Raw genomic sequence first — 21,103 nt, 5'->3', positions numbered from 1 at the left:
GAAGAACAGGGAAAACATTACCGCGGAAGGTTTCGGGAGCTCCGTCCGGCTGTGAAGGAGCCGCGGCCCCCGGACGCGGCAGGCGGAAGGCCGTCCGCTGTGCTTATGCCGACAGCATGGCTGGCCCCGAGCCCCGGGGAGACCGGGGGAGACCGGGGGAGACCGGGGGAGACCCGAGGAGAGCCGAGGAGAGCCGAGGGGAGCCGGGGCGAACCTGGCTCCCGCGGCCCGCGGAGCGCACGGGACGTATCTGCGTCGGCCCCGCCCACCCCCGGAAGGGCCAATCCCAGCCCCCGGGGGGCGGGGACTGGCCACGTGCTTCCCACAGGTGCCGCACGAAGGTGGGAGGAGCACCTGTCCTCCCGACGGAGGCCGAGAAGCTCCCGGCCGGCTGGAGCCTACAGCAGCTTCGGCGGGCCGCTCAGCTCCCGTGGGAGCCCGGTCCTGCACGCCTAGTCCGGCCCCAGACCTTGGGGTGCCGGGCCCGGCTCAAGTCCAGGAGCAAGGACACCGCCTCCCCGTGCGGAGCGCGACAAACGTCACAGCGAGCTACCCCGCTATGGCTTCACGTTTAGCCCTTCTTGAACGACCCCCCCATGCAGAGCCCAACCCTTTCCTCACCGCTGATCAAAACCCAAAGGGCGGGGGGGGGGGCAGGAGGCGCTTCAGGTACGCTCAGGTATAGAAGGCAATATTAGCTGGCAACGCCCCGACCCCGCACCAAAAGATGGAAACAAAAGTTTACTGTAATAAATGAGACAAAGCTGCCTCGTGGAGTCAAAACATCATCACAACAGTATCTCCTCCCAAGTCTGTAATTACAGTGGGAAAGTTCACAGTGGAGAAACTCAGGTACTCCTTAACCCTAACCGGAGAGCACAAAGTAAACATCCCAAGTGTGACAGGCTGACCCTGCGCCTCTCAATTCCATGCGCCAGGAGCAGTGTCACTTCTGGGGGCTTCCTCCATAAAAAGGCTGTTAAATCTGAGGAAACATGAAACCACCCAAACTGAACGACGTTCTACAAAGTCAGGCAATACTTTTCAAAAATGTCATGAGAAGACCTGGAAAGGAAGCTGGAGGAACATGAACCCTAGGTACTCTCCATGATTCCGGGTGGGATCCCGGACCAGGGAAAAAGAACTGAGACATTGATTGGGACATTAGTTAAAATCGATCATGATTGGATCAATGTTGAATTTCCTGATTTTGAACACTGTACTGTGTGCTTTTGTAAAAGAATGTCCTTGTTCCTAGGAAACAGACACTGAAATATTTGGGGCAAAAGGCTTGCCTCTAACCTCAGTAGACCTGAAAGAGTGCATATGCATATATACTTGCCCACACGTGTGTGCACACGTACACTGAGTCTAAAGCGACTGGGGCAAAATGAACAATTGGTAGATCTGAGTATTTGAAGTTCCTTGTGCTGTATTTGCAACATTTCTCTTAAATGTTTTTCCACCAAAATTGTTATGCATTTTTACACTGCTTGCTGTATCTGCCTCACAGAAGCAGAGGGGGCAAGGGTTCCGTCATCTCCTTACAGAAGTCTCCACACCCACGCTTGCGAACATGCCCAGCTCCACCGTGGACAGAGCAGCAGATAAATGTGTAGATCACCAACTGAGTAACAACTCCTCCTCCTTTTCCTCGTTACTCAGGAACAGGCACCAGCCCCGGTCTCTATTTGACCCACAGCCTCAGCAGACCCCTAAACTCAGTGATCTATCCAGGATCCAGCCAGCTAGCAGCCCAGATGCACTGACCCTCCCCACCCCCTCCACTCACACTTGCATCTCCTCTGTGCCAGGTCCTGGGCAGACACCACCCACCCAATCTCCCACCCACAAAGGCCAACCCTTGACCATGTGAGGAGTGTTAGTTACCCTTTCAGGACAGGTTCGTTAGCCCAGATTGTGTGTATCTGGGAGAGGCGGAGGATCAAACACCCAGGGCATGCAGGGCAAGGAGGAAAGCATCTCCTGACTTCCACCTGCAGACAAGGTTAGTGCTCAGGTCCTGCCAGGACTAGGCAGGGTGGCTCAGCTCTCCAACACGTCTGTATGGGCACTGCCCAGAGGCCACTTACAGATACTCCCACTGCAGAGCGCTCTTCAGGATTTCTCCCTCAGGAAAGAACTCCTGCCCTTAGCACTAGCGGCACCCAACCCACACAGGACACAGGCAAGGTTGTTGTCCAAGGTTTATTGATGATATTACAGCACAGCAGAAAGATTCAAACGGCTCCACGTGGTGTTTTGAAATTCATCCCAACCGTAGGCTGAGTGACCTGCAGGTTGGACAGACTGCCAAAGTCCTGGAAAAACAACAGAACAGGTTCAGTGTGGCTATACCGGTAAGATCTATGATGAATGTCCTATGAGCACCACCAGGCCAAGCCTGTCACCCTCCACTAGCGTGGGGTCAGGTTGGTGGGACCCTGCAGAATCGCAACAGGGGCCTTTTCCCTGCCCCAGAGCAATAAACTCACAAAGGAGCCTACCTGAGATCTGAAGGCACATGCACCCCAACACCCAGACATAAGGGTGCTGTCCTGTACCCTGTAGGATTTCTAACAGCATCCTGGCCTGTATCCACTAATGTCTGCTCGTATTCCCCAGCTCTGACAACCAAACATGTTCAGACGTTACCAAATGTCCTGAAGGTCAAAATCGTTTGCTTCGAGAATCACTGCTCTAGACCACATTCAGTGTCCTTTCCTTTCCAGCCCTGACACAAGTAGGAAACATCACTAATGCAACTGTTAAGAGTCTGCCACATACCTGGAACTTAATATCCCTCCCAGTTTACCCTTGAAAACCAGTTTTACGGTTGAGACAGTAATGCTGCACTGAGGACAGTGATTATTTCTGGAGAAAATGCCCCACAGCAGACGTCAGCTATACTGGTGACGTTTTTCTAAGGCTGGCTGGTGAGTTCAATGCAGTTCATTTTGTTCACTCCCTCCCTTTCTGAGCATCTTAAACATTTCATTATCACACAAAAAAAAATGAAGCTGCTTCAAGTCACTGTGTACTGGACTCCAAAGCCAGGCTACCGTCACTGAACTGTGTAGAGCTACAGAGAGGCCCCATGAAGACAGCTCAAGCATCTGGGAAGCACAGGGAAAGCAGGGCACAGGTCTCTGGAAGGGTCAGCACGCACACAAGGAGTGACCGCACGGATGGAAGGCACGAGAATGAGGACAACCAGAGGCAGGAAGCAAACAGAAGGGAGAGCGTTCTGGAAGTCACGGGGGAAGAGCCACCGGCTTTGGGAACTCTGTTCCTGTGGAGGGCCATCTCCCCCTTCCATAACCAGCTGACCCCATTATGGAGGCAGCTGTCCAGTGGTTAGCAGTGTAGACAGAATCCCCAACCCTGCCGCTCCCTCATCTTCGAGTCACCACTTCCTCGGGGAGTTAAGGCAGGTAAGAGGATGAGCCTCCCTGGGCAGCGGAGGACAGAGGAAACGGAGGATGAAGGCAGCTCGTGTGGCTGAGGGAGGAGAAAGCTAGCGATGGTCCTCCACCAGGGACAAAGTCCTCCTGTAGGAACCCGCCAGCACTTACCAAGAGTTTCAACATTTCCTTAGTGTCAGGATCCACTTCAATAATCTCCTGATCCAGAGCCGAGACCTATAAAGAACAGGGCAGGCCCCCCAAACGATCAGAGGGTCGTCTCTCCCTCTCCCCACCGTTTCTCCAAGATTCTTCAACCAGAGATGGGGGGGTGCCCAGCAGCCCCCAAGGTGAGCAGCCTGCTGAAGGGCTCCAGGTCCCGGGCTGCCCTCTCCCGCTGCCCCCTCTGTAAGGCCCTCGCTGGCGCCCAGTCTGCAGAAGACCTCAGGCGGCGGCCCGCAGCCCAGGAGTGCTAAGCTCCGGCAAACCACGACACGCGCAGCACCAAGGGCTCTGCGGCAAGAGCGCCGGTAGGGCCGAGCGGGGCTGTCCCACGGGCAGCGGATTCTGGGGCACCCACACTGGGGGCGGGAGGACTGCGGGTAGGAGACCCCCCTCAGACTGGCCGGAGGCGGACCCCGCGAGCTCACCTCGGGCACGTAGTTGTCCCTCCGTTCTCGCTCCTCCTCCTGCAGCTTGATGGAGATGCCCCTCACCGGGCCCCTCTGAATGCGCTTCATCAGGTGTGTGACGTAGCTGCGGGACACACGCGCGGCAGCCGCGTGAGCCGCGGCCGCCGCACGGACGAGGGGGCGCCCCGGGCAGCCCGCGCAAGCCTCGGAGCCGCACGACCGCCCGCAGGGAAGCCCGCCGCGCTCCCCTCTCCGCCGGGCCCGCCGGCTCACCCTGCGATCTTGTTGCGGAGCTTCTTGCTGGGGATGATGGCGATCTCCTCGCACACGCGCTTGTTGGTGTGGAAATCGTTGCCCAGGCGCGTGTAGTACTTCTCGATGATGACCCGGGCCGCCTTCTTCACGGTTTTGGTGCGGACGCGGCCCTGCGGGTGGGAGAGCACAGCGTCACCCGCGAGCCAGGACAGCCCCCCGACGGCAGCGGCGGGGTCCGCGGGCTGGGGCTGAGCCCGGGACAGGAGGGCCGGCCGGGCATCGCCGGAACGCGGGGCTCAGCGCGGAGGCCAGCGACCCGCGGAAGCTGAGGCCTGACGGGGCCCCGCGCCCCTCCTTGAGGGCTGGGGGGCCGCGGAAAGCAGCGGATGGAGGACGATTGTAGCGGACCAAGGCCTCGGGCCAAGATACCTACCATGTTGGCGGGTATAGTAAAAGAGGAAACAGGAAGCACAAGCGAAGCCTATAAGGCGCGGCCAGAAAGGCGCTTCCGGCTAATCCGGGACACTCAGAGCTGTCTCGGGTGCTCCACAGCGACCCCCGGCTCAGCGGGGTGGAAGTGCAGGCGGCCCGCGGCAACCTGGTGGGCGGGGCAAGCACCTGGCCCGCCCCCCGTGGGCGGGGCTGCCGCTCCCACTCCGTTCCTAAGGTTCCGTCCGCCCGCGTCTTCTGCTCCTTGGTTCTACAACAGGATCGTTTTATGTTCCGTAGACTAGAAGGGGTGCAGGTCTTCTGTACACGCCTGAGAGACGGAGGGAGGCTTTAGCGTCCTTGGGACGGCGATTCGGGAGCGTGCAAAGGTAAGGAGGTAGGGATGGTGCCCCGCCCAGGGCCCTCAGCCTCAGAGACTTGCCTTTTCTAGTCTGGGGGAGAGGAGGGCCACTTTGAGAGGCTGGTCCCGTTTCTTCCAAGGCTTTGCTCAAGCGTCACATTATCAGAGGGGCTTCTCCTCCTTTGATCCTTTTTTAGCATCACCATCCTTTTTAAGCTGCTTGTCATGGTGACTTGTCTTAGTTTCTCCACTGAGGGTGAGCTCCAAGAGGGGAAGGGCCGTTTTGCTTAGTCCCCAGGGCCCCCCATAAAGCAAGCTCTCAAACGTGGAAGAAGAGGACCAGGCTCGCCTGCAGCGCTCCCAACCATGGAGGCACCTCCTGGTGACGCTCCCATCCCCAAGCCAGGCCCTCCGGAAGCCCACCGGAGCAGACCACCCCTGGCATACCCTGCCCACGCCCTCCAGCTCTGCTCCCGCCCCCCTCCCCAAATCTGCTGAAGCAAGTCCCAGGCCCCCAGCTGACTTCAGGAAAGGCTGGACGGCCAGGTTGCTGGAGTTAAGGGCCATGGGGCTGAGCCTCCCTCATCCCTCAACTCACTCCTGGTCACCTTGGCTAGTGCTGTCTGACTTTGAACTGATTGGGAATGAAAGGCCGGAGGACAGGAAGCCCTCTACCTGAAAGTGGCCCTGGACAAGATGGGGACAGAGGGGAGGAAAGATGTCACTGCAGGAAAAGGAGAAAAAGCAGAGACCAAAAGGGAGGATCACACTGCTCTGAGGGAGTTGCAGGCACTTACTTTACCAGCAAACTTCTGTCAAGCCGCTGCCAGCCAGGCCTCCAGGGAAAGAGGTCTCTCCTTCTTGGCTGAAGGACTCCCCCACCCCCTACAACAGTGAGTTCTTGTACCTCTCACCAGAATGATGCTTCGCTGTGCCAGGTTCCCTCTACCTTGGACTAAAGTGGAATCCAAATGATCCGTGCAGGCGCTGGGCCCAGGCACAGCCTACCTGGGAAGATCATCAGCGGACCCTCTCACGGATCCTGGGAGCCTGTGACAGAGTCCAGAGTAACGGGGCTCTCTGAAGAATACCAGCGAGTGCATTTCTCCCTCAGAGAGGAACTGGGTCAGCACAGGTGAGTCCAAGATGATGGAAAACCTTCCCAGAAGGCTTGGGAGAGCTTGAGAACAAGTGGCCTGAGGAGCTGTGCCTCCGGTTTCTCCAAGCTGGGTCTGGGGCTTTGAGAAGCGTAAGCATAAGGGCTTTTTATGCTTGATCAAGCTACCCACCCACCAGAGAGGCGTCTCCAAGATGCATTTGACCACGGAAGTGACCAAGAAGTACTTACAGGGGCAGGTCTCCCCACGGCCCCACCATCAACCTGGGCTGGAATCCCATCACACAAAATCCAAAGAAACACGAATTTTTACTCTCCAGTCTTATGACCCTGCGGCCCCCTGGCTCCCGCACCGCAGACACAGAGACAGAACGAGAACTCTGCTGCAACGTGTTTATTATGTGCCAAAAAAACTACACCACAGCTTACTCCACACATCTGTAGGAGAGTGCAGTCTTGCCTGCATATGCTACAATGAGGTAGAGACTTCACACACAGCTTCACGAAACCCACAGAGTAGCTGGGATATGCAACAATGCAACGGCAGCTCAGCAGGAGGGAGGGGGGTTATGACACTGGTTCTTTGGCACACAGCTTCCCAAAGAGGGGCAAGTAGGTTTTTTTTTTTTTTTTAAAAAAAAAGAAGAAAGAAAAAGTCAAGTTTTCAAATTCCAGTAGCATTTCAGTGACTGCAACTGTTGCTTCATACACTTCTCAAATGAAAGAAATAAGGGAAGGGTACTTGTCCCCTCTGAGAGAAAGGGCTCCTGTGAGCCTTCATCTGCCCCCACCGAAAAGCAGCCCTTTTTTTTTTTTTTAGCTCAGTTACAAAAGAAAAAAGTCCTGTGACTTTGTGATTAAAAACTTCTATCAACCCTCCCCCCCACGTAAGTGCAACTTAAGAAGGTGCCATAAACCATTTAAAACTATACACAGCAGCCGCTCAAATACCGCTTATCCGGTCCAGTTTCAAATCCGAAAAAAAATTTTTATTCTTGGTTGCAAATGCCTTGATTTGCAACTGTGAGAAACAGTGACCAGCAGTCCCCCAGACACAAATTTGCTATAATGTTAAAAGCTGCCAGGAAAGAAAAAAAAATCTCTTGTTCCAAACGACTTAAAAACTGTTTTAAGGAGTGTAAAAAGGAACCGGTAAAAACCCTCGAGCGTAAAATATGAAATATGATTTTGGTTTAAATGAAGAGCAAAGTCTCCTTGTTGTTTACAGTAAAAAACACCAGCTGAACACTCAGTTTATGCCGTTCAGGTGGGGGTTAAATAAATGGAAAGGCACTGTATGGCAACTGCAAGAATGAAACCGAGACCTGCGTATCACCACCATCAGTATTGCAAGGAATGTAAAAAAGCGCTTTTAATAAATAAACCTAGATGTAGGCATCGTGTCAATACCTTCTGGACACGTAGTTCTTTTTTGCTTTTCATCGGCAAAATGAGGAACTAAAATCTGGGAAAACTACAGAGTCGCTTGGAGGGTGAGCCAGAGGTCCTTGCCCTGGCGCACCCCCTGAAAACAAAACCCGACAGAACTCATTGTGCATTAATTAGTGCAGAAACAAAGACAGATTCAGCAAGTGCAAAGGTGACTATGATTTTCCCTTGTCCTTGGGAAGCCAGCTCCCTGGTCGCCAGGGGCAGGATGGTGCAGGCAGCTGCCTGACCTGCCAGCCTTGGGCGCCACAGGCCACCGGGCACGGCCAGCCCCTCTAGCTGGCATCTCGGTTCTTCTGGTTCCGCATCAGGGGGCTGTGGTGGCGCAGGCCCTCCATGCTGTGCCGCCAGTGCCAGCAGCTCCGACAGAAGTACTTGAAGCACACCTGGTTGGGGGAGAAGGAGAGAAGCCGCGCTGTCAGCACCAGCGGGGGGGGGGGGGGGGCTGCAGGAGCTGCCCACTTGCTCTGCTGGAGAGGGAGCAGGGATTCCTGGCAGCCTCCATGCAGTTAGAAGGTATGGTCTCGGGGAACATTCTCCCCACCTCCCCCTGACCCAACAGAGGCCTGACCAACCACGGCAAAACCCACTAAGTGCCCACCTCAAGCAAACATGCTGGGCTCCTACCATGTACAGAGGCGGGGCCGGCTCCCCGCACTCCCTCCTACCACCGGGCTGCTTGTCAGGTCCCCTGCCCTGCTCACCTCCTACAGAACAGCTACATCATATGGCTGCTAAATTGGGAGAACATTCAAAGACAGCTGCTCCCGTCCTAATGCTAGGCATGCTGCACTGAGAAGAGGCAATGGGGTGTGCACCACAGTCCTGGTCCTACCTGTGGTTAGCCGTGCCACCGCAGCCAACCCACCAGCCTTTGAACAATTACCTGAGCATGGGGTCATCTGTGAACAACAGGGACATGCAGGAGTCTGCTAGAAGAGGCTCATCAGAGAGATACGTGTTCTGGGCTTTACCTAATAACCTGAATTTACTCACACCCCCCCATGGAGCCCCCGGTTTAACTCTTCCCTGCCTGAGCCTCTGGCCCTCCGCAGTCAGCAACACTGCAGAAAAACCAAGCGTGGCTGACCACTAATGGCTGAACAGGCCCTCCCCAAACCTCCCCGAACTCTCGTCCCAGTATGGTACCAGGCCAGCCGCACGGACACCCCTTGGAAACACTGCCCAAACACACCCAGAGCCCTCCTCCCTGCCACCCAGGAACATTCAACAGAAAGCTCCCCACTTCTGACAATTGTGGAGAGAAACCAGGTACAAATATCTGGAGTCTGGAGGCTCACAAGTGAAGAAGGGGTCCTCAAGGAGGGGATGACCAGTGGAGAAAGGCCTGATTAGAACTACTGTACACTGTACTGTACACTGTACACAGGGACACCTGGGTGTGATCCCAGAGTCCTGGGATCAAGTCCTGAGTGTGGTTCCTTGCTCTGTGGGGAGCCTGCTTCCCCCTCTGCCTGCTGCTCCCCCTGCTTGTGTGTTCTCTCTCTCTCTGTCTGACAAATAAATAAACAAACCTTAAAAAAAAAAAAAAAAAGAACTACTGTGCCTGGCTCACGGGTGCTGCTAACCATACCCACCCAGGTTCCTTTCATCTGCAAAGACATCCTGTTGGTGGTCATGCCACTGGCAAGGGGAAGAGCAGGGTATCAAGACTCAACAGGCTTTCCCACGGGCTTGTTTCCCTGGTCTGACCATCGGGGAGCATGACTGCTGCCTCCTTCGTGCTTTCGTAGACAACCCCAAGAGCACCAACCTTCTAGGGACAAACGCGGCATGACAATTTTTAATTGAGGGCAGGGACTTCCTAGACATCTCAAGTACCCAGGGGACTCACCTGATCTCGACAGAAGAAAGGACCAGGCTGAGAACTGCAGATATGACACAGAGAATCCTCTAGGTAGGGGTCAATTTGAACCTACACAATGCGAAAACAGGAGAATGAGCACTCTTTTTGCCAGGAGGCCAGATGGGCCAGGAGAGAGGGGACGTTACTGGGGTATACACGGGAGTGCAGGAGGTCTCTTTTTAAAGGGGAGAATTATGGGCAGAGTACAAACAGAGTCCATCAAGGACAGATGCGCACACACGAGGCCAGGCTGGCAGGCTCCAACACCCAACACCGCGTCTGCACGGGTTTCTGGGCACATCAGTGCCAGCATTCCATCACCCGGCAAAAGGTGTGCTCAGAGGATACACGTCAGGTTGGAGAATGGGAAGCCAGGCTGCCCAAGCAACGCCGGTCAAACAGCCAGTGAGCGGAGACCCCTCCCATGCCCAAGAGGCTCCACGGTCCCAGCTTCCCTCCCTCCTGAGCCTGCCACGGCCCTGCCACGCCCAACCCCAGCCTCACGTGGCCCACTCCCTGCGCACCCCCAGCAGGGACCGGCTGCAGGCCCAGGCCTGCCCTGGGTAGTGAAGACCCAGAGTAAGGGTACAGACCAGCGCACTCACCTTCTTGGTGAACTTGGTGGTTTTGATCTCCACAAAAGCAGCGCTGACTGCTTTCAGGTAACTGCGTTGGTTATTGAAAGTCACACGGCCAGACCCTAGGAACAAGAGAACAAACCTACCTTCTAGCCAAATTTTCCCAAATGCTACTTGTCAACACTCAGGAAACCCTGGCTCTAGAGCAGGGCTGTCAGACAGACATATATAAGACACTTATGTAATTTTAAGTCTTCGAGTAGCCACACTGAAGTGAAAAGAAAGTGGTGGAATTAATTTTTATAATATAATTAATTACACCCAATATATCCCAAATATTATCATTTGAACACATGACACTAGCCATATTTCAAGCATTCAGCAACCCCATCTATTAAACGGTGTAGTTCCAGAGACCGCGGTGGCACAGACCACTCAGGAACCAGGAAGGATCTGCTGACGGAGATGGGGGCAGGCAGAGACTCGTGGGGTGCACACAGATGCACAGGCAGGGTTAACACTGGGAACCAAGATGCAGAGAGAACACCCCTCCAAAGGGACGGCAGCAGGCAAACCCCTCCTGGCCTGGAGGCACTCCGGAGATGCAGCAGGGAAGCCAGAAGAAGACCCCTCCCGCCCAACGCTGCCGCTGCCCTGCAGCCTCCCGTGTCCCTGTTCCCAGCCTGCAGTGCAGCCTTGACGAGCACACGGAGCTCCTTCCCGACCAGACTCAGGGTGGGCAGGCAGAGAAGCGCCTGGGGAGATGGGTTAGCCCTGCCTTGATCACACAGTTCAGGCCCTGCTCCGCCTCCAAACCCCACCACCAAGATTATTCTGCTACGGCTGAGGAATGAACCTCCTTTCTCGGGGGGCTGACCAAACACCCAGCAGTGAGGGCCACGGACTCCCCTCAGTGAGGACAGCACAGGCCATGAATACACTCTGCTGCCCGAGTCACCCAGTGTTGTCCTTCAACCTGATCTGGTCTCTGACCCTAGAGACAAGGCCACTTTTCAAGAACTCTTAATTTGAAAAACAGGCACGTTCAGGGAGGTCCTGGCCTTTTAATGAATTGTTGTTGTTGTTGATGCAAACTGGCTTGGCTATGAACTCTGAGCTTCCAAACAAAGTTCCGGTCTCCCCGTCACCTCCTGTGATCTCCTACCACTTTCTCCCCTTTCGTGGGTGGCGGTGGGAGAGCGGAGGGTGCAAGGAGCAGTACCGACGGCTTATCTAGAAAGATAAGTGCTGCTGGTGGATGCTGACCTGCAGACCTGGGTCAGGCCTCCCTCTCCGCTCCCGTGGGCAGTATTACGATCTCAGTCTAGCAAGGTCCCAGGGGCCACCAAGCTTTCCCACAGAAGTGGGACACTTACCAATGGGATACTTGTGCTTATCTGTGTCAATCCCGGCGTACACCACTCCACCAAATAGGTCGTTCAAGATGGCTGCCAGGGCCTCGGCGTTGAGCATCCCATGCAGAGCACCGACAAACACCGTCCTGCTGGGGTCGAGTCTCTGAGATGGGCTCCGGACAAAGTTGCTGTCAGCCAAGACCCAGGGGATCACCTGCACCTGGAAACCACCCAGAGGTGTGTGAGCCCTGGCAGGGAGCCAGAGAGAGACAGGCTGTAGCGCCGCGAGGCACGTGCCCGGCAGCGGGGGCGCGGGTGTACTGCCCAGTCCCAGGTACACAGGCGCTCAGCAGCCACCTCACCCCAACCACAGCTGGGTTTCACGCAGTCCATGTGTCCAAAGTGGGGAAAATAAGTGGAAGAGCAGCCACGCATCCTGGAGAGCAAGCAGGGGGCTGTGGCTCCAGCAGAGGACCACAGAGCCAGCGAGAGCACAACGTCCTTGGCGCAGGAAGGACTCAGAGACTGAAGGAGACGAGCTGGAAGGACAGAGGATGGGGACGCTCAAGGCCCCGCTAGGAGACGGTCACCGGCCCAACGTGCATGTGAGCAGGCGTGTGCCAGGGGCAGTGGGAGTGACTGGAGATGGGCAGGGTGGACAGCTCACAGGGCAGTGTCACGGCCCAGCAGGAGCTGTGTCCTTTGCCCCATGAGTCCCCCGAGCCTAGGGCAAAATCTGGCACAGCAGGCAGAGTACCCCATGAGGAAGTGCGCTGACAGATGACTGGTGTTTTTGGAAAGTCGGTTCATGAAGATCCAACAATGACAACACCAGAAAGTCTCAAAACGGGAAGAGATCTGAGACAGAAGCTACAGCTGAGAGGACCTGGAGGTCCAGCGGACACTGGGCATAGAACAGGCCAAGACCAGGAAGATTCTTTGACAGAGGAGGCCGCACAAGTCAGACCACCTGCCTGGCGGGAGAATGAAGAGTTGGGGCTGAGGGGGTCCAAGCCAAGAAGACCCTGGGATGAGCACCTGACGCCAGTTACCAGGGAAAGCTCATTTCAGGGGAAGATGAAAAAGCCCATGTTGCTTTTTCCACCCTTATGGGGAGAAGTATCACTCTTGGCCTACATCCCAGGGGCCAGCAAGCTTTCCAAGCATTCTCTTACACTGGGCGCAAGAATCTAGGATTACAGGACATCCCCAAGAAAGGCCCTGCAGGAAGGTGGGGGCTCAAGGAGGACATGAGGCTGGAGAAGGGAGTGGAGCAGAGCCACAGGAGTGAGTGACTGAAGTGACAGGGAAAGAGAAGAGTCCAGTACTGACTGCCCTGGTGGCAGGGAGGGGACACAGGAGAGGAGAGTCTGAGAAGAAGAAGAACCAGGACAGCCTTGAGTCAGCACATCATAGACCGACTGTAAGGTGAAGAGGTGGGGACAGGAGATAGGAGCCAGCAGGGGCACTGAGCCGGGCCAGGGGCCTGTAGGACGGCCATGGCAGCCCCTCACCATGAAAGCAGGGGACAGGGATGATGGAGCAGGTTAACCAAGTCCTGGAGTGTAACAAGGTCGGGGAGCTGCACGAGCCCCACACAGCAAGAAACGGCAGCCCCAAAGACCAGCTTACTGTGCCACTAAGAGTGTGAATTAACATGAGGAAACAGCTATAAAGAGCCAGGCTTGTTACTTGGATTATTTTATTTTAAATCCAATGTGACCAGCTCAATAGTGTTTTCCCCCCTTCACCCTACAGATTTTAACTGACTTTACTTCCTAGAGCAGTTTCCAGTCCACAGAGAAAACGAGCTGGGAGCAGAGCTCCCACATTGTCCCTGCTCCGATGCGCGCACGGCTCCCCCGCTCGCAACAGCCTGCCCCACGATCAGGGAACCTGCGCCAATACAGCATCAACCCCGAAGTCCATGCTTTACCTTAGGGCTTAATCTCGGTGCCTGCTGCACATTCTGGGAGTTCTGACAAATGTGTGATGACAGGATCCCCCCACTGGGGTGTCAGCTGGAGTGGTCCCAGGGAGCTACAAACCCCCAGTGCTCCACCTATGCCTCCTCCCTCCTCCTCCAGCAACCCTGGCAACTGCTCCTTTTTTTTACTACAATAGCCATTTCATGTCCCATTTTATAGATGAGGAAATGAAGGTTCAGATATATTAAATATCTAGTCCCGTATCGCAGAAGTGATGTTCTCTGGAACCAGATTTTTTAAAACGACAACACTGATCTGAGCACAAAACTTCTTTTGACCATTGGCCAAGAGGTTCTCCGTGGATGGTGTGGGCTAAGGAGTATTTCACCCACCATGGACTGGGAGGTCAGGAGGCACAGCCTGAGGGCAGGACTAGGGAGAAACAGCTATAGATTAGCAGTTAATTCCAAGTACAGAAAGCTGCTGTTTTCTATTTCATTTCTAAGACCAGATGTTTAGGATAGAGATGTCGGCTGGAAAAAGGGCTGGGACATGGTCTGATCTCCACAGGGAGTAGCACACACATGCCAGTAAGGCCCGGAGGTTGGTTGCTTTTCTACTGTAACAGAGTATTTTGTTGTCCTTACTGTTACACGGGAGGAATGCTCTCCCACAGTCTGCATAGTCGCCTACCCCATGAAATCCACTGCCTCACACACCAAGCACCCCGGCCCAGAGATGACATCGTGCTAACTCACCTCCTTGCAGCGCATCCTTCGGCTGGACATCTTAAAATAATATTCGCTCAGACCGTCTGGGCTCAGCGGGTCATGAGAGCAAGCCTGAAGCAAGGCCCGGACAGACTTCTCTAGTTCGAAGACCAGATACACATACCCTATTTCCAATAAAAGGAGGAAGAGCATTAACATCCCTGGGGTGGTTACTCCTCAGCCGTGGTTTTGTAGTAGGGGGTTTCTTCCAAGAGAAATGGCCTCGTGTGTAAGATACATGTCTGTCCTACTCCCGGAATGTCTTTCTGTATAGAAGCACTTGCCAGGTCAGGTGGCTGGGCCAAGGGAGAGAGAAGCACACTGTCTCCCACCCAAGGGAGGGAAAGGACAAGGTGGGACACAGGATCTCATCATAATCATATGGCTCTTCATCCCAGAACACACAACACGTTCCATTTAGCAGAGCCAGGCTGGCCTGGGGCAGGGAGGATGACAGGTCTGTGGCCAGTCTGCCGGGGCAAGGACGTATTGCTTTAAAAGCCTAGTTAGAGCACTGGTTCGGTTCATCAGAACACTTTCGGTGGAGAAGGGGCAGAGTGAAAATAGCACCTTTCTACAGGGAGGGGATCTCGTTTCAGACCAGTAAGGAATCAGATGCTTGGTCCTCATTCCTGCCAACTCCAAAGGGATCTCAGAATTAGGTCAGGCAACAATGTAACTGGGCAAGAAAGGCAGGCAAAAGAAAGCTTTTCGAATGCCTCAGTTAGAGAGGAAAGTAGCTGCTGGGGTTCAGGTTTGGAGGGAAGTGCACAAGGAAGTTGCCCACAGCAAGACTCACAGGCAGCCCCGACTGCAGTGTAAGTAAGTGTGGACAGATGGGACGTGAGCTCAAGGAAGCAGAGGGCGTGTGCTGGGTTGGAGAGGAGTGCCAACAGCTGAAAGTTCTGTGCCCTGGAGTGCCCAAACCATGTTACCAGCATGCAGCTGGGCCAGCCCAGCATCCCTCAGTGCAATTGCGTACTAGGGAGGGGAAAAAAAAAGCTCCTACCATGTCTGTATTACCTTTAGGCATATTACCTTTGGGAGGACACCGGGGGTGCTTGCCATCCTTACCAGGCCACTCCACACTCAGAGAGCCAAAAACACGGAAGGTGTTAACCAATCCAGCTGCAAGAAGATGGAAAAGAATGGCAGAAACTGATAAACATCCCCACCCCGGGACGGTGCAGCACAGGACCACCAATGCTCTTCTCCCAGACTTGTCTCCCTTACAAACAACTCAGAATTGACCCTGGGTCTCCAGTGACAAGTGAAAGCACCAGACACAGAAGCAATACATGGTCTACAAAATGCACCCCTGCCCTCAGTTACTCCTGATACCCTGAGCTCGGGCCCCACTTCAGCCCTGGCCTCAAGTCCAAGTTTAATGTTCTTGAGACAAGGCCCACCTTCAGTGCTCAAAGCAGCGGGTCTCAGAGGCAGCTCACCTTCCGTAATATCCCAAGGAACGCCTCCTAGGAACACCTTGCAAGAGTAGATGGGGTTCTTGTAGTTCCGGGGAGGAAGCTGGCCACTCCAGGTACAGGTGGCTTCATTCACAGCTTTGGTAGACAACAAAGAGAGAAATGGGTCAGAGGATCAACAAAGTCACTGCCCTTTTCTGGGATGAACTTATCCAGGAAGAACGAGACAGGCCACAGTCCCAGCCTGGCTGCCTGGGAGGACATCCATGAGTATTCTGAAAGGCAAGAAACCTTACAACTCATCAAACCAGTCAGCCTGGTATGACAACTCTAAATCACTAATTCAGTTGCCACTAGAACACAGAGGAAGACCAAAGTAGATGTGGAGGGTGAAAATGATCACAACCCAAGCGGTTTTCAAACACGTGACTGATAAGCTAACCACAAAGCTGTTTTATCTAGTCATGGCTTACAATACTAATTTCTAATTACTCTAAAATCAACAAAGCAATTCTGTTTACAATGTCCTATATGCTTACTGATCCAAACTGGCCTTCTCCCCAGATGTTCAAACGAAGAACATACACTACTGTTTCCCAGTCTTCACTCTGAACTCAGTCACAGAAGTCAGGACACAGCCAGTAAAAACCGGCAGGAGCAGCCCAACAAGATGAGAATGTCTCCATTGTTCCCCTCCTCAGAACCACGTCCTATCACTGCCAGAGCGAGCTTCACGGCACCTGAACAGACACTGGGCCGTCCTTGATGCCAATGCTGTGAGATAATAGATTTTCCCCCCAAACACCCCGCTTCCTATTTATACCAAATTCAAGTCTGTCTAAACCCACTGTGACATTTCTCTGACTCAAACAGCTCGTTAAGGAACCCTTCTTGCTGTACAGAGTAGAAACCATCTTCTGTTTGGCCTGTTCTGAAAACTTCTAGAGGCCTCCCTGTTCTTGGCGACCAGCTTGGCCTTTAGCCCGTCTCAGTCTGTTCCTTTCCAGATCAGTGGGGGAATGGCTAGTCCTTGCCCATTTTAGTCCTTCAGCCCTAGGGCAGACAGCCAATGAAGCCAACCATCACGTCCATCCAGGACAATGACATGGAAGCTCATTCCTTAAAAGGCACAGGCCCAATGTGTTGCTACGCCAAGAACTTGGGTACCATCAGCAATATTTTGCAAACAAAAACATAAATCAATATAATGGCCTCATCCAAAAGCAAGGTAATGTCATTTCATAGGCAAACAATGGCACTAGTACAAACATGGGTTGCCAAAACCATTAAGTGAACAGGGTGGCAGAAACAGCAGGGGAGAATGAGATCAGGTCCGGCTCTGTGATGGGAAAGATGGACAAACTGAAGCCTACAGAAACAAATGGATGGAGACACTGAACATTCATTCACTCAGTCTTCAACTCCAGAACCTTAGGAGAGCGGTCAGGGGATCTCCCTAAAGCTTTGGTAAACAACTTACCAAGACTCCTTAACTTCCAAGTACTGGTAATAAGATGAGGAACAGATTCCATACGTGTTTAAGAGAATGTAATGATAAAACCTAAACATTCCTGAGAGACCAGGACAGCCCTTACCTTAGAGGCTGACCCAAGGACCACCTACCCCACAGTACATTCCTGAGGAGACCAGTCAGAAAGCCTCAGGGAAAAAAGCTCCAGCATGGGTTGTGTCTGACCCATCTCTGAATTAGAAAGGGGAGAGGTAGACACAATCCTGGACATCGCTTCCAGGGTTTCTCCTGAACACACCCACCCGTAAAAGAACCAAAGCAACACCCGTACACAGCCAGTCTCCATGGGAGAGCACAACAGAGAGGTGGGTCCAACCCCATATGGGCACAGCCTCTTTCCTCTCTGCTCGGCCTCAGAGAAGTGCCGGAGTTTGTCCCACTAGCGCTTACTCCACGGAACGGACCAGAGACAGTTCAGCAGTCTGTGAACTAAGGTCACTTACTCGGTGTGCCCAGAACGAGGCCCCAGGCATGGCCATGGCCACACTCACCTGCAGCTTGCCGGTGCAGCCTGGCCTCTCTCTCGATGCTGAAGGGGTCTTTGGGAGCTTCCAGGAGGTCCCAGGATGGCCACACAGAAGCCCCTGGCCATCTCTTGGATGCACTGGTTGGGGACGGGCTGACGGCAGCGAGAGCAGCTTGCTCTTGGTCCATCCGGGACGCAACCCCCATCTTTAAAGGGTCTCTGGGACCACCGCCCGTCAGAGACAGGAAGGGCAGGGGAGGGGAAATACGAAGACTTGACTAGGGGAGGAAAAAGGAAGATGCAAGTTTTTAAAGGACAATTCTGTTATGAAAGTAATAATCATAATCTATATAGGAATTATACCATTTAGCTCTGGTAATTTCTCTTATGCATTTTCTTCCTATGCATTTTTTATTAGTTGTCCTTACACTAAAATTTAAACAAATCCTTTTTTCCACTTTTTTTCGTATTCCCAGGCAGTCTTCACAATCATTTTTAATTAATTTATGATAATCTATTTAGGGAACAAGCTACATTTCACTAACCTATTCCCCTACTGTTTAACATTTAGACACATTCCAAGTTTTCAGGATTATAAATACAAATTTTAAGGTATAGCTTCTTTTTGCTTTGTGTGGCTTTTTTTTTTTTTTTGGTCCAATTCCTAGAGGTAAAATGACAAAATGCTTTCTAGGAGGTTCTGCTTTCTGTCAGAAATGTATGAGATTGCGGGTTCCACTATAAGCTTGTGTCAAGGCTCTATATTTTACTAACTTAAGTGGTAAAAATGATACATTATCAAAAAAAACCACAAACTAATTGCTCAGAATGTTTCCTAGAAGTTCAAATACTGCCTCTATTTCCCTCTTCCATGAGCTGTCTGCCCACAGCCCTTCATCAAATAACCCTTGGGGTTGGGTATCTGAGAAAATTCTTTCAACAAAATCCCAAAATATCAAAGCTAGTTATGTGGTAAATTTCCAAGACTAAGCCCTATCTGAATCAGCACAGGCAGAACCAGAAGCATCTAACCCCATTTTACAGGGGAGTCAACTACAGTCCAGACAATCAAAGGGACTTGCTTCTGGTCGCTGTTCTGGAAACATGGCCTAAACGAATAAAACCAACAGGCAGTGGAACACCAATGCCAGCTTTCATATTCTAGGACAGGCTGACAGGAGACCAGGCAGGTGCTAAAAGGTCACAGGATGGATGGGAAACTAACCACGTCCAACGCTACCAGTCCTGGATACAGAGAAGAGGGTAGGAAGAGCAGCCATCGTACGCACTCAGCTGTGAGCTGGTGAGGGGGAGTGGCAGCAGAGAAAGTCAGGTGCAGAAGGCACCTGAAATTGTATTTGATTTGAGGATGATTTCTCCCTGCCATTCCCATGTATGTACTTCCCCCACCCCCATCCCTTGTCTATTCTAATCCACCCGCCAATTCTTCTCAGCGCAGGTGCCGCTCCCGTCACACGTGGCTGTAGACAAGGGGCGTGTGGTCACGAATTAACTCTGAGGCAACAATTCACAGATTCATCATGGCCTCACACGGAGAGGTGACACGGGTCAGTGAGAACAGAGGAGCTCCAGTCAGTCTGATCTGGATTAAAATCCTGGCTCTGATCATTACTAATGTATGATTTGTAAAATCTTCACTTAGAAATTTTGAGAGAATACATGTCAAGGTATGTAAACGGTACTGTTTCAAGGCTAAAGAAAACCACCGAGCAGGTCAAGAAAGAGAAGAGTGCAGGACTCCCATATTAACTTTTGAAATTAACTATTTCTCAAAGTGCTTGAAGTAACTTGTAAGAGGAGAGTCCACTGCTTGGGTCCTGAAATGTACCGCTCAGTGAGCATACACGGCATCGTCTCCTCCATGGAGGAGCAAGGTTCTCAGCACGTTCCCCGTGGCCTCCTCGGATTCCGTCATGCCGCCTCCCGCCAGCACTCTGGTGGACACGCTTCCCACGGCAGGCTCACTCGCCCTGCCCACCTCACTCCCTGACAAGCTACGTACAATCAAATCTGAGAGATGATCTGATCCAGAACTGAAGCCACTGGTGTCTGAGTCAGAGGGACTGCTAGAACGGGAGTCCAAGATGGGCCGGGTGTCCAGGCGGGATCCTCTAACTGACGGTGCTGGGAACTTGTCCACCAAGTCAGATCCAAGGGGGTCCAGAGGCAGGAAGCTCAAGGGGGGTTTCCCCAGGACGTTGCCAAGTGGGTTATGGAGCATGCTCAGTACTAGGAAGAAAAAAAAATAAAGACATCTCATGACCTCTTAGTTTTCTTCCCAAACAACAGTCCTTCCCTTTTTTCCCACAGCCGCCTAAGATACACAAAGGGACCACCACAGAAGCACGAGAGAACCACGGGGAGAGTGCAATGAGCAGAACCACATCCCAACACCGACCATGGCCCCATCAGAGGCAGCTCCAGGACGACTTTCTGAAGACCAGAGTTCTCGCTGCAGCAGCAGCAGACGTGCTCCCCGCCACCCAGACTTAAGGGTCAGTGCCAGTATTCGGGAAACTGTGCTGGCAGGAACCCTGGTCATAGCTGCTATTAACACTGGATACACACGTCTTGCTGCCATAGGAGACACCTTCAGCACAGCTAGGAAGCCCAAACCACACTCCTTCCTTACTGCCTGCCAACGTGTTTATTCGAAGAATTCCCACCTTTCTAACAGTATCTAGCTACGTTACAGAATTTCATGTCACACCCCACAAGTCTGGTTCAACAGGAGCACACCGTCTCTTCTGCAGAGCTCCTTCGTGCAAAGTTCTTGCCTGTACAGACTCTCTCCTATTCACCCCCGACACTGAGGATGGGAGCAGAAGGACAGTGAGTGTAAGCCCACTCTGGTTTAAGACAAACCAGGGCTGGAACCCTAGGTCCGACACTGCCAGTGGCTGTGTGCTCGGTGAAGCTCGTGGAGGCCCCATTTTCTCATAACATCTTGAGTGGAATATCAACTATTTCATAGCTTTGTCAGGAGGGTTCGACAATTAAGACAGCAGATGGACAGTGCTCAGCAGAACAGTGCCCAGCACACAACAAATATTTAAATACAAAACCTCAAGAAAGAGTGGACCAAAGCAAGAAGAGGTGAGGGAGGTAAAGTGGAAGAAGGGGACAACATCTTTCCACCCTTGGCCTTGAAGACATAAGGAATCCAAAGGAAAACGTGTCTTTTACCCACGAGGATAAAGAATAAAAGGGCTTTGCCATGGAGTATGGTGGTATGAAGCCGAGGAAGAAGCATTCATCTGATACTGTTTCCATTTGGCAGAGGAAAATGTCCGCCTCAAAATGGCTGAGGTGAAACCAAAGTCATGTGTGTCTGTGTCCGCGAGTGTGTGCGTGCACGTGTGTGTGTGTGTGGGGGGGTGAGCATGTGTGCACCAGTGTGTGTGTCTATGTGTGTGTGTCTGGGTGGGTGGATGCTTCAGTGTGTGCACTGCACATGTGTGTGCATGCACATCTGTGTCTGTGTGCAGAGTCCCTGTGTGTTTATGTGCATCTGTG

At 53.0% G+C, this 21,103-nt stretch overlaps 2 protein-coding genes across 2 annotated transcripts in view; both read right to left on the bottom strand.

Moving 5' to 3' along the window:
* Nucleotides 1-2,193: 2,193 nt before the first annotated feature.
* RPS17 (ribosomal protein S17) lies at nucleotides 2,194-4,786 on the bottom strand. The gene is made up of 5 exons (XM_080807389.1): nucleotides 4,725-4,786; nucleotides 4,310-4,461; nucleotides 4,055-4,160; nucleotides 3,576-3,641; nucleotides 2,194-2,321 (listed from the first exon to the last, which is right to left on the bottom strand). Exons 1-5 carry the CDS (start codon nucleotides 4,725-4,727, stop codon nucleotides 2,241-2,243), a joined length of 408 nt encoding a protein of 135 aa, XP_080663515.1. The 5' UTR covers nucleotides 4,728-4,786; the 3' UTR covers nucleotides 2,194-2,240.
* Nucleotides 4,787-6,578: 1,792 nt separating this feature from the next.
* CPEB1 (cytoplasmic polyadenylation element binding protein 1) overlaps nucleotides 6,579-21,103 on the bottom strand; it is a 75,332-nt gene continuing 60,807 nt past the window's right edge. The window contains exons 3-11 of the mRNA XM_080807959.1: nucleotides 19,590-19,816; nucleotides 17,592-17,844; nucleotides 15,594-15,707; nucleotides 15,169-15,273; nucleotides 14,134-14,270; nucleotides 11,469-11,667; nucleotides 10,120-10,214; nucleotides 9,503-9,583; nucleotides 6,579-8,033 (exon numbers count right to left, since the gene is read on the bottom strand). Coding sequence (XP_080664085.1) covers nucleotides 7,923-8,033; nucleotides 9,503-9,583; nucleotides 10,120-10,214; nucleotides 11,469-11,667; nucleotides 14,134-14,270; nucleotides 15,169-15,273; nucleotides 15,594-15,707; nucleotides 17,592-17,844; nucleotides 19,590-19,816 — 1,322 coding nt within the window. The 3' untranslated portion in view covers nucleotides 6,579-7,922. The remainder of the gene's footprint in view (nucleotides 8,034-9,502; nucleotides 9,584-10,119; nucleotides 10,215-11,468; nucleotides 11,668-14,133; nucleotides 14,271-15,168; nucleotides 15,274-15,593; nucleotides 15,708-17,591; nucleotides 17,845-19,589; nucleotides 19,817-21,103) is intronic.

This window comes from Martes martes (genome assembly GCF_963455335.1).
Source record: "Martes martes genome assembly, chromosome: 7".
Taxonomy (NCBI): domain Eukaryota; kingdom Metazoa; phylum Chordata; class Mammalia; order Carnivora; family Mustelidae; genus Martes; species Martes martes.
Note: the sequence above shows the minus strand (reverse complement) of the source record. Positions and strands in the feature narration are given on the sequence as shown.

What these genes read in the sequence shown, in the direction of transcription:
- RPS17 (XM_080807389.1), bottom strand. An exon ending in CTCCGCAACAAGATCGCAGG is followed by an intron (nt 4,161 to 4,309) that starts GTGAGCCGGCGG and finishes TGTGTCCCGCAG; the next exon opens with CTACGTCACACACCTGATGA. An exon ending in AGGAAATGTTGAAACTCTTG is followed by an intron (nt 2,322 to 3,575) that starts GTAAGTGCTGGC and finishes TTGTTTTTCCAG; the next exon opens with GACTTTGGCAGTCTGTCCAA.